This window comes from Lathyrus oleraceus, chromosome 5, assembly GCF_024323335.1.
Source record: "Lathyrus oleraceus cultivar Zhongwan6 chromosome 5, CAAS_Psat_ZW6_1.0, whole genome shotgun sequence".
NCBI classification, from domain to species: Eukaryota; Viridiplantae; Streptophyta; class Magnoliopsida; order Fabales; family Fabaceae; genus Lathyrus; species Lathyrus oleraceus.
This window is the reverse complement of record NC_066583.1, coordinates 71,309,000-71,319,770: the sequence shown is the minus strand read 5'-3', so window position 1 is coordinate 71,319,770 and position 10,771 is coordinate 71,309,000. Positions and strand designations below refer to the sequence as shown.

Sequence of the window (10,771 nt, the reverse complement as noted above, 5' to 3'; positions counted from 1 at the left end):
AAAACCAAAGAGCAAATGATTTGGCGCAGGAGGCCTCAGGGTACAAAGCGTTGAAAGACTAGGATGAAGAAGTCCAAGTAAGAGAGAAAGTACGAGCGACAGTGTTGTCACCGCCAGATTTGGCGATCGTGAAGTTGGGAGCCATAGATAAAAATCATTTTGAAATTCTGGCTGTCGGCGACGAGGGGGAAAGTGACTGGTGTAAACTGCTAGTAGATTACTTATGCAATCCCGTGGGGTCGACAAATCGAAAGATAAAATATAGGGCCCTTAGCTACGTCTTGGTAAATGATGAATTATTCAAAAAGACAGTCGAAGGAGTGTTATTAAAATGCCTGGGAGAAAGTGAGGCATACGTGGCTGTGTCAAGCATACATAGCGGGGCGTGTGGGGCACATCAAGCAGGTTTGAAGATGAAATGGCTCTTGATGCGCTCAGGAGTTTATTGGCCTTCAATGCTGAAAGATTGCATTGAATTTGCTAAAGGCTGTCAAGAATGCCAGTTACATGGGGGCATACAGCATGTGCCTGCAAGCGAGCTACATACACTTGTGAAACCCTGGCCATTTTGAGGATGGGCTCTGGATGTTATAGGAGAAATAAAACCAACTTCATCGAAACAACAAAGGTATGTGTTAGTCGGTATCGACTATTTCACAAAATGGGTTGAAGCTGTAGCATTGACAAATGTGGACCAAGAGGCTGTAATAGACTTTGTCCAGAGTTACATCATTTGTAGATTTGGCATCCCAGAAACTATCACAACCGACCAGGGGTCAGTTTTCACTGGTCGAAAAGTGCAAGACTTTGCAAAAGAAATGGGAATCAAATTACTGACCTCTACCCCCTATTACGCACATGCAAATGGCCAAGTCGAAGTTGCTAATAAGGTGATCATCAACCTAATAAAGAAACACATAGGAAAGAAGCCAAGAAATTGGCATAAGACGTTGGACCAAGCTTTGTGGGCATGTCGAACGTCACCAAAAGAAGCAACTGGAACAACCCCATTTCGACTGGCTTATGGGCATGACACAGTATTGCCAGTAGAGATTTAGGTCCAGGCGGTCAGAACCCAAAGGCAGTATGAAATACCTTCTGAAGATTACTGGAGTATGATGACAGACGAATTAGTCGACGTAGATGAAGAAAGAATGTTAGCATTGGACTCCCTACAAAGACAAAAAGAGAAAGTCGCCCGAGCCTACAATAAAAGGGTGAGAGGGAAAGTGTTTGTTGTTGACGATCTGGTTTGGAGGGTGATCCTGCCTATGGATAGAAATGATAGAGTTTTGGGTAAGTGGTCCCCTAATTGGGAGGGACCGTTTAAGGTTTTGCAGGCCTTTTCTAACAACGCCTACGAGGTCGAAGAGTTGGCACCAGACATGCGGATTTTAAGAGTGAACGGAAAGTACTTGAAAAAATATAGGCCTCTCCTTCAAGAGGTCAAAATTTTGGCAGGCTAAATAACTGTCGAAAGAATAAGGTTGGAAATAACTATGTTAGAAACCAGCTGCAAAGGCACAAAAAAGAAATATACAGTGCTAAAAGTAAGAAAGATAACATTAATGTGGCAAGAAGCCATTGTTTAAATATTACAAAAACCTTGTACAATCAATAGAAACGGTCAAAGCTGGCCGAACTTAGATTGGAAAGACTTAAGCTCAAAATTATAATGCAAGGACGCAAGCTCCAAGGTGTTGGCATGAGCTTTGAGCTCTTCAAGCTTTCCTTCGACGGCCATGAGCTCTTCAGTGGTAGTTTGCTCCATAGTGGCCTGAGCAGGTTTTAGCACTTCGTCGACAAAACGTGACTCCTCCTTAACAATTGATTCCAACTCACTGTCCAGGGTGGCAATTTGATGCCGAATGGCATCAATTTGTTGACGTAGTTCAGTGGTCCGTGTTTGTTTGGAAGTCAATTCTTTCTGACGCTCCTCCATAGCCCCCAACATAATGGTGACCTCCGCGTCGGCATGCGTCACCAACTCCCATTTCTCCTTCACGGAGGCCTCAGTAACAATAATCTGGCATTCAATGTCCCGAACGTTGTCGATGTGGCGCATCATAGGCACCAAAATTTATTCGACAGCCACCATTGCGCGTTTGGAATAATTAGAGAGCTGAAGACCCTTTAGTTGGGCAAGCACGCTCAGGATCTCTGGACCGACAACATGTTCATGCATGAGCACGAAAGGGAAGGTCAGGATTCAGGGCGTGAACGCGGATTTTGTCTATAAGAGCCTTAGTCTTCATCACCTCAGGGCCCATTTTGCCAGAATGGAACTGCTTAGAGTCTGAAGAAACATAACACGATTTCACCAGATTGCGGAGCCTGGAAATTGCTTCTAAAGCAGAAGGCTTGATCGTCAGCCCCGGAAAAGTCAAAGGAGAAGCTGCTGACGGAGAAGTAATCTAAGGAGGGGGAGAAGCAGTCGACAAAGGAGTAGTTTGCGAGGATTGTTGTTTGTTGGTGTCGACACCTACTGGCCCCCGTGGATCCTGCAAGGAAGCTGAAGAGAGACTTGAGTCAGAACTAGTCGAACTGGAGTCCGGATACGTCGCAAGACTAGTGACTGAGTCAGAGTCACTGTCACTAATCTGGAGAGGAAATTCAATGGACTCACCAGCGGTGTCGACAGATTGAAATGGGCGAGCTGGAGAAGAAACCGGCAACGCGGGAGTATAGTTAGCAACATGTTGAGTCGGCTCAGTAGAGGCATCAGCCTGCAGAAAGAAAAATGTGTAAGAAAAATACAGGAATCCAAGGAAATAAATAGGAAAAAGGGTAAATACCTGTGTCGACGCAGGAGAGACTGCATCCTGATTTGTTTTCTCCAAGGTAGTAGCGGGGGAAAGGCCAGTCGACGGTGAAGCTCCCACGGCTGGAGCAGGGACCGTATCTAGGATGGGAGTGTCGACCACAAGGGTGTCGGCATCTTCAACAGACGCCTCTGAAGGAGGCATTGTATGGTGCCTCTTCCTTTTGGTTTCACCACTCTTGGAAGGAGAGTCATGTTTCTTCCTCTTATGGGCATGGTGGCTTTTGGATTTATGCTGGGAGGTGTGCTGGAGACACGAAGAGAGGTTATAAGAAAATATGCTAGCCAGAAGAGTAGACAAACCGACGAGAAATACCTCAGAGCCTGCGGGAGCAGAGCGTTTGTGTTTTTTGGATTTTTTGGAGGCAGAAGAGACAGGGGGTTCTGTCGAACGTGGTTGACCCTGCACATAAGTGAGACATTAGTGACCACGTAATATTTCCCTTAAGAAGGCACAAGAGCGAATAGAAATGCTTCAGAGAGGGACATACAGAAGAACTGGGTTTCCTCAAGACTTGAGCAATAGGGCGCCCATCATCGTCAGAAGATTGCTCAGGAGCAGCCTACAAGAAGAGAAAGGATGGTTAAGAATAAAAACAAAAGACCAAAGGAAATAGTAATTCAGCTAGAGTCGAACCTGAGCCTTCTGTGTCGAAGGAGTAGGTTGGTTAGCAGATGCAGAACCTGCAGGATTTAGAGGGAGCGCTGTAAATAAACAAAAGAAACGCAAGTGAGCGACGAAATACAGCTAGAATGGAGTGTTAAAATTTCCAGAGAAGTGTTACCAAGTTGTGTGGTTTCGAACACGCTAACATATTGAGGATTAATATGAAGCGGCCCTAAATAGTCAGGCAGATAATACTTCGTCGGGACCACTCTGTCGGTTTTTTTCTTAGAAGCGTTTTGTACGTATGAAATGGGACAATAAAACCACACCGGAACAAAATGACCAAAGGCCAAAGCCAAAAGGCTAGATGGCAGAGGAGGGAACTTGAGGTTTCCAAAGTGAAGGGCGTAAAGATACTTGTCTTTCGCGTAACCAGGGATTTTGAGTTTTGAAAGCCTGTCGGTTACTTTCGCCTTTAGTTCGACCGCAACCTCCCAGATGGTCCCACGAAGATTATCTGGTCGATACACAACTTGGAAATAATTCTGGAAAACACGAATTTGTTTGACATGAAGAGCCTTACACTTGGTCGATTTCGCCTACAAACAAACAAAAGCCTTAGTTAATTCAGATAGTTTGGCATCAGAAGTGCCAACATAAAAGGTAAAATACGACTGCCACCAATCATTGAATTCTTTGGTACAGTAGTAGGCTGGTCGAAAAGGAAGAGAAGGGAGACGAGGTCGTTTTTTCCAAATGGTTTCGAGTTCTTCTTCATTCTCGCTCCAAGGTTGACCGCAAAGGATATTGGCAAACAACTCTTGGGAGGAGAATAGAGGCTTGGGAATAAATTGGCAAAGGCTGAATTTCCTGGCCACAAGGTTAGGCTGATAAGTCACTAGGCCAGGATTGCTGCTGGAGGTCTCAGCCGACAGGAAGCGAGGGACCAGAAAACGCCTCCAAATGAGGAAGGCTTCATCTCCGTGTTCCCCGTCAGCCGGAGGGAAAGGTCTGGTGAGCCACTCAGGACCCTCAGTTCGACGGCTAAAAGGGGCCATAGAAGGTAGGAAATCGACACGAGTCAACATGATGTTGAACATGAGTCGAAACACTTGAAGGTCTAGGAAATTCTTGTCGATAGGCGTCAGGGGGATCAACCGTTTCCAGATAAGATGTCGTTCCTCTAGGGGACACGCAACCCTCCTCATTCCATAGGGGGCTACATCTTTGGAGAAAGTGGCATTGAGCCACAATTGCAGAAACCAGAAAGGGCCATGGACCAACACGTTTTTCTTTCTGGAGTTCTCAGGGTCGAAGAGCCTAATCTGGAAGACAACCTCAGATAGAGACTCGTAAAGAGAAGCTAATATTAGTTGGCCCAAGGCAATGTCACGCTCTTGGTGCAATTGGGTTGTCAGGAGAGCAAAGTGCTTGGCTACCTGCATAGATCTCGAGCAGAAAACAAAGCGGGACAGCCAAAGGGTCAAGAAAGCCACATGTTCCTCGTCGGTCACATGGCCTGCAGAGGTGGTGTGATGATCAATAAAGTTGTTGTATGTTGGTTTGTGAGAGTCACCAACGTCGAACCTCAAGGAAATTGGCGCTACAACTTCGCAGTCGAAGACTTCGCCAGTCGGTTTCAAGCCAGTGATGGCAGCAATGTCTAGAAGTGTCGGCGTGATCATACCACACTTAGTATGGAAGGAGTTGGTCGAACTCTCCCAGAACTGAAGGGCGGCTAATAACATGCCACAGGACTGGGGAGGGCCACAACGGGCAATCTATAAAAGGGTATAGATGCCTGTCCTTTTCCAGTGGTCGATTTTTTCGGATTCCAATCGGTCCATCCCAGCGCATAACTTAGGACAATTTCTGGGAGGAGCAGTCCTGAAGTTCCTGTTGACGTATCGAAGGGAGAAGGGTTGTTGAGCGGAAATCACAGGTTCAGAAATGTGACTGGCGGGGAAAAGGGAAGAGTCGTTTCTAGTAATCTTTGGGTGTCGGTTTTCTAGGAGAGGACCTAAGAACGCTAAGGGTTCATTAGCCAAAGAAAGAGGAATCAATACCTGAGAACGCCAAATTTTCTCCTTTTCCTCTGTAAACGGAGGCTCAGGAACGTACTCCCTACCATCAATGTTGATGGGACGTATGAGTTTAGCAGCAGAAGGTTTGTTGGAGCTTTCAATTGAGAGAATATAAGATTTTTTCATTGTGGAGAAGAAGAGTTTCACAGAGAGTAGAAGACAAGTAAAATGCTGAAGCAAGAGGGCGAAAAAAGAGAAGGAGAAGAAAGAATGAGGGTTTTATAGAGCTTAAACCCTGAGCAGAGAAGAGTGAGCGGTTGGACTTCCATTTTCGACACGTATGCCCATGTTCCCACGCTTACAGACACGTGGTGAAGAGAGGGCAAGCGAAAAGACAAACACGTTTCAGTCATAAAGATGCGAAGTGACGTAGATGTGATTTTGTGCGTCTCGAGAGAAAAAGGAAACGCCCGCCATAATTATATGACATCATCAACGTGGGGTAAACAAAGGTCCCACTAAGTAGAAGTGGAAACAGTAAGGGGTAAATCGACGTTTCAGAGATGCCATCATCTCACCAACTTCGACAGTCGAAAATGGCATCTCTGGGGGGCATTTTGTTACCACGAAAAATCTCTAAGGCATGCTGAAAGCGTAACTAATGAAGGAGTCTTGTGAATGTGAGGGTTATACCCCATCAAAGGGTGAAGAGGTGTTGGAGGCAAGCAAAAGTAGGAAAAATACAAATCAAAGGATGAAGTTGACAGGGGAAGCTGGCCTGGTCGACAAGCCATTCTGTCGACCAACGTAAGGTTTGGGACTTAAAGAATTATAGTCAAGTGTGCAGAAGACAACATCGCCCTAACGTTTGGGCGGGAGAAATTTGAAATTTAAAATAACCAGCAGTTTCAAAAAGAATAAAGAGCGCCATAACGTGGAGCAGTTAGCAAGACATGGGTGCAGCGGTTGTGCAAGTCGTGTGACACAACATCTGCTAGTTTCTAGAAGTTTTAGCCTATGAGTAGTTCCTCTAGTTTAGTATAAATAGAGTATCCCACAAGGGGCTCAGGGTGTTCACTTTGTACTGAAAATCACTTGTAAGAAAACTTCTCATTCCTAGCGCGAGGAAGCAAGAGTTTTTTGAGAATGCTATGTACGTGAATCACCACATTTATTTCAATGCAACTTCCTTACTTTTCAATTGTTCCTGTTGAACATTTTATCTTAATTTCATTTACTTTTGAGTTATCATTTTACGTTGTCGTTTACGCTGTCGACACTGATTCTATTACGATAATAAAGTTTACCAAAAGTGTGTTCATCGTATACCTCTTTTGAATGTTATAGCGCTGTCGGTCACGAGTCACCTATATGCGATAACATTATCTAAACCGTTCGTGTGGGAAAACCCTACGCTTGTTCGACACTTTGTTAGGAGCCGTTCCTCACAAAGTCATTTTGTCGAGTTGGACAAGCCTCACTTGCACTAGCACATGTCCTAGGATCAACTGGTCGATCCTGCAAGTAACCCTTTGTTTTAAAGTCTAGGGAGGACCAGCGATTGTTTACCAATTTCCACAGTAAACACGACCTCATAAAAATCTCGGGATGTACGCACATATTTTAACTTAAAAAAATATAAAATGTTTGTTCAAAGTTAATCTCTAATAGAAATATTTCTTCGTATTTTCTTATAATATATTAATGTGAATAAATTCGGTTAGGAATTACGAAGGGTGCCAACATAGTTGAAATATTTTGTTGATATTTGATGTAAGTATGCTCTTAATTTAGATAAAAAATATTAATGTGAATAAATTATTAATATTTATAAATAACATATTTAACTTGAATCTTTTAAATTAATCTATAATTTAATTTGTCATATTATGAAAGACTAATCATATTAAATAAAATTATTTTAATACACCAAAATAGTTTACATATTTAAAAATTGAAGTTATAAGTAGTTTATAAAATATTTATTTACTTAAATTAATTATTTAATTTAATGAAATACGTTTTATAAATAACAAATCGGTAATACTCATTTAATATTTAAAGTGAACAATATCCGATAAACAAAGCATTGAAAGTTTTATGTTGAAATATTTACGCTAAATGTTGTTCACTTTATCTCATAATATTTGTGCGCCAAAAATGAGTCGAACATATATATTATGCTTTTAGGGTTGACAAACCTCATAAAAAGAAAAACAAACATTTATTTTTCTCTGCTGTGCGCATTAAGAAAAGCGGACAGACGGGCACGAGAGTGCCCGTCTGAACGCTAGTAATATATAAAGAAAATACTTTCTTTTGGTGTAACCTATTTTTCTACCATTTTTACCCTTATTTTATTGTATAATTGACCTAATAACTTTCAATAAAATAACTATTATTAATTTGCCTCGTATGATATAAGTGAAATATAAGTTACACATTACTTAGAAAAATAGAAGTTGAACACTTTATAAGTGAAATGACCTATAAATTCAATGTCATAAAATTGTGATTGATTATGTGATCTCTCTCTCTCTTTCTCTCTCTTTCTCTCTCTCACACATAAAATTTGTTATGATATAAGTGAATTAGAAGTTACACAAGACTTAGAAAAATAGAAGTTAAATACTTTATAAGTGAAATGATCTATAAATTCAATGTCACAAAATTTTGATTGATCATGTGATTTTTCTTTCTCTTATGTGATTGCTTTAGACTCAATGTGAATGATGTCATGACTCATCGGTAATATTAAAGGTAAATATTCAACTAAGGGACTAGATTGTGACGTTAAAAGGTTGTCAACAAGGACATAAATTAAAGGGAGAATATAAGTGGATGAACTCACAATTTATGAGAAGATTATTATGATACAAATGTGAGTTAGAAGTCTCACATTACTTGAAAAAAAAATGAAAATCAAGTTCTTTATAAGTGAAAAGGTTCTTACACTCAATTTCTTACCACCTTCAGCAAATCATACACCAACAATGGTCTATGAATCATTCGGTCCTTGTAGGAAAAACATAGTACGAGTAACACCAACAATGGTCTATAAATCCTTCGCTCCTTGTAGGAAAAACATACAGATCCGTACTTTTTAACCAATTCAATTTGCATAAACTTAATGTATGTCCTAGATTTTTCATTGCACAAACCGCGTTACTAAGTATTCAATGACATTATGATAAATCATTAATCTAATGTGAAATATTTGAGATATTCGCAAATTACGCCACAATATAATCTGACGGTGACACAATATTTTTAATTAATCAATTCAATAAAAAAATTGTTATCAATAAAAAAAAATGAAATGAAATTTTTGCTATTAAGAAAAAGAAAAGAAATCTAATTTCCGAAAAGTAAATGTAGTAAATAAGGAAACAGAGACTTGATCTATGACATTAATAAAAGGAAACATGCATAAGGATAACTGGATAAGTATGAGATGAGAGTAAGACACCCCACCCATGATGATGAACAATGTAAACCGATTTTATCTGGTCTAGCTTTTTGCCACGTCATTCCAAACGTGTCAAACCACCCTTCTGTCTCTCTCCCTCATCTACCCTCACCTCATCGTTCCTATTTTCCTATATTATTTATTTTTCCAGTATTTATCCCCATTATAATTTTTTATTCATAAATAAATTTATATAATCATATCATTCTACTTTCACTCACAACACACTTCATTTCCTTCCTTCTTTCTTTCATTTTTCATGAACAACAACACCAACACAACACCAACGTTTTTAATAGTTGTTACAAAACAATGAATCTCATAATTCATTCATTGTCTTGATTTAGTTATATAGTTACTGTTTCTAATTTTTCTGAATTTTGATGACAAATAACCCTTTTACTCAGAAACCCAAGACAAAGAAAAGAAGAACAGGACAAGGGTAATCAAATTCAATTTCTTTAAAATAAATAGTTTTTTGGGGGTTAAAATGGAGGTTTTAGTGGGTCCCACTTTCACCATCGACGTTCCTTCATCTCCGCCGCCTTCCGATCAGACCGTCGGCCGCCGCCGCCTCTTCATGAATGAAGATGAAGCTCCGACAGCGTTTCGGATCTCGGGACCAGCAAAGTTTTTCGGCGGCGGGTCGCCGGAAAGTTCGTCGTCGATCGGAACTCCTGATGACAGTGACAATGATGAGGAAGTTCAGAGTCAGATGAAGCCAAGAAGTGGATTGGGTTCGTTGGATTCTTTAGAAGACTCTCTCCCCATCAAGTTTGTTCCTCTTTCTCTCTCTCTCTCTTCTCTCTTTGTCTTTCTCTCTCTACTTTGTTTTTGTTTAATTTTCTAATTTTTGATTAATCTTGTGATTAGGAGGGGATTATCGAGTCATTTTGAAGGAAAATCAAAATCCTTCACAGATCTATCACAAGTAAGCAATTTAACCGAGTTGCGGAAGCAAGAGAGTCCTTTTAACAAGAGAAGAAGGGTTCTAATTGCATCCAAATTTTCAAGAAAATCATCTTTCTATTCGTGGTCAAACCCTAAATCCATGCCTCTTTTGCCTGTTAATGAGGATCATAATGATGATTATTATGATTATGAAGAAGAGGAGAAGACCAGAAAAGTTTCATCCTCTTCGTCTTCATCTTCCTTGGGAGAGGATAAGAAACAAGAAGATCAATATCAGATTGGGCATGGTAGAATGCATGAATCTTATGCGGCTGAAATGAGGCTTAGACTTAGAAGCTTTAAGTCAAGAAGCTTTTCTCTTGCGGATCTACAAGAACATGATGACGAGGAAGATGATGATGAAGATGATTAATTAGTTTATTAATTAACATTAACATAAAGTTTTTTTCTTTTATTCTTTTTTTTTTTGTTAAATAAACTACTACTAAGTTAATGAATTGAATAACTTGTATCTCTCTCTTATATTTTGGCAACCACTCTAAATTCAACACAATATTGAGATTTAGAGGATTTGATGACACTAAAAAATGAATTTTGTTAAAGGATATTCCTTGCATATCCTAACGTGGGTCTACCAAAGTAATGAAAGTTTCATAATAATCTAACAATTTTTTGTTTCTTCTTTTGATGATGTTATATGGATATTGGAATTACATTAATGGTATGGAAAAATATAAACAAGAAAAGTTTGGATAGATGAGTGGTGATAATGAAAGTATGGTTAGTTGTGATTAGTATTTGGAACGTATCTTAAACAAATCTTATCTTATCCTTTGATTAGAGTATTGATAAGGATGCTAGAAAAAGAAGGGCTGGCTTTAATTACGTCTTTATTAAGGTTCTATTATGATAAGGTAAGTTGTGGTCCCTTTGTCTGT

General features: G+C 40.1%; 1 protein-coding gene across 1 annotated transcript; it reads left to right on the top strand.

The window, feature by feature from the left end:
• The first annotated feature begins 9,060 nt into the window (after positions 1-9,060).
• On the top strand, positions 9,061-10,355 carry LOC127085384 (protein OXIDATIVE STRESS 3 LIKE 4). The gene is made up of 2 exons (XM_051025900.1): positions 9,061-9,695; positions 9,795-10,355. Exons 1-2 carry the CDS (start codon positions 9,412-9,414, stop codon positions 10,243-10,245), a joined length of 735 nt encoding a protein of 244 aa, XP_050881857.1. The 5' UTR covers positions 9,061-9,411; the 3' UTR covers positions 10,246-10,355.
• The last annotated feature ends 416 nt before the right edge of the window (positions 10,356-10,771 follow it).

What these genes read in the sequence shown, in the direction of transcription:
- LOC127085384 (XM_051025900.1), top strand. Translation starts at nt 9,412, where the DNA reads ATGGAGGTTTTAGTGGGTCCCACTTTCACCATCGACGTTCCTTCATCT. An exon ending in GAAGACTCTCTCCCCATCAA is followed by an intron (nt 9,696 to 9,794) that starts GTTTGTTCCTCT and finishes TCTTGTGATTAG; the next exon opens with GAGGGGATTATCGAGTCATT.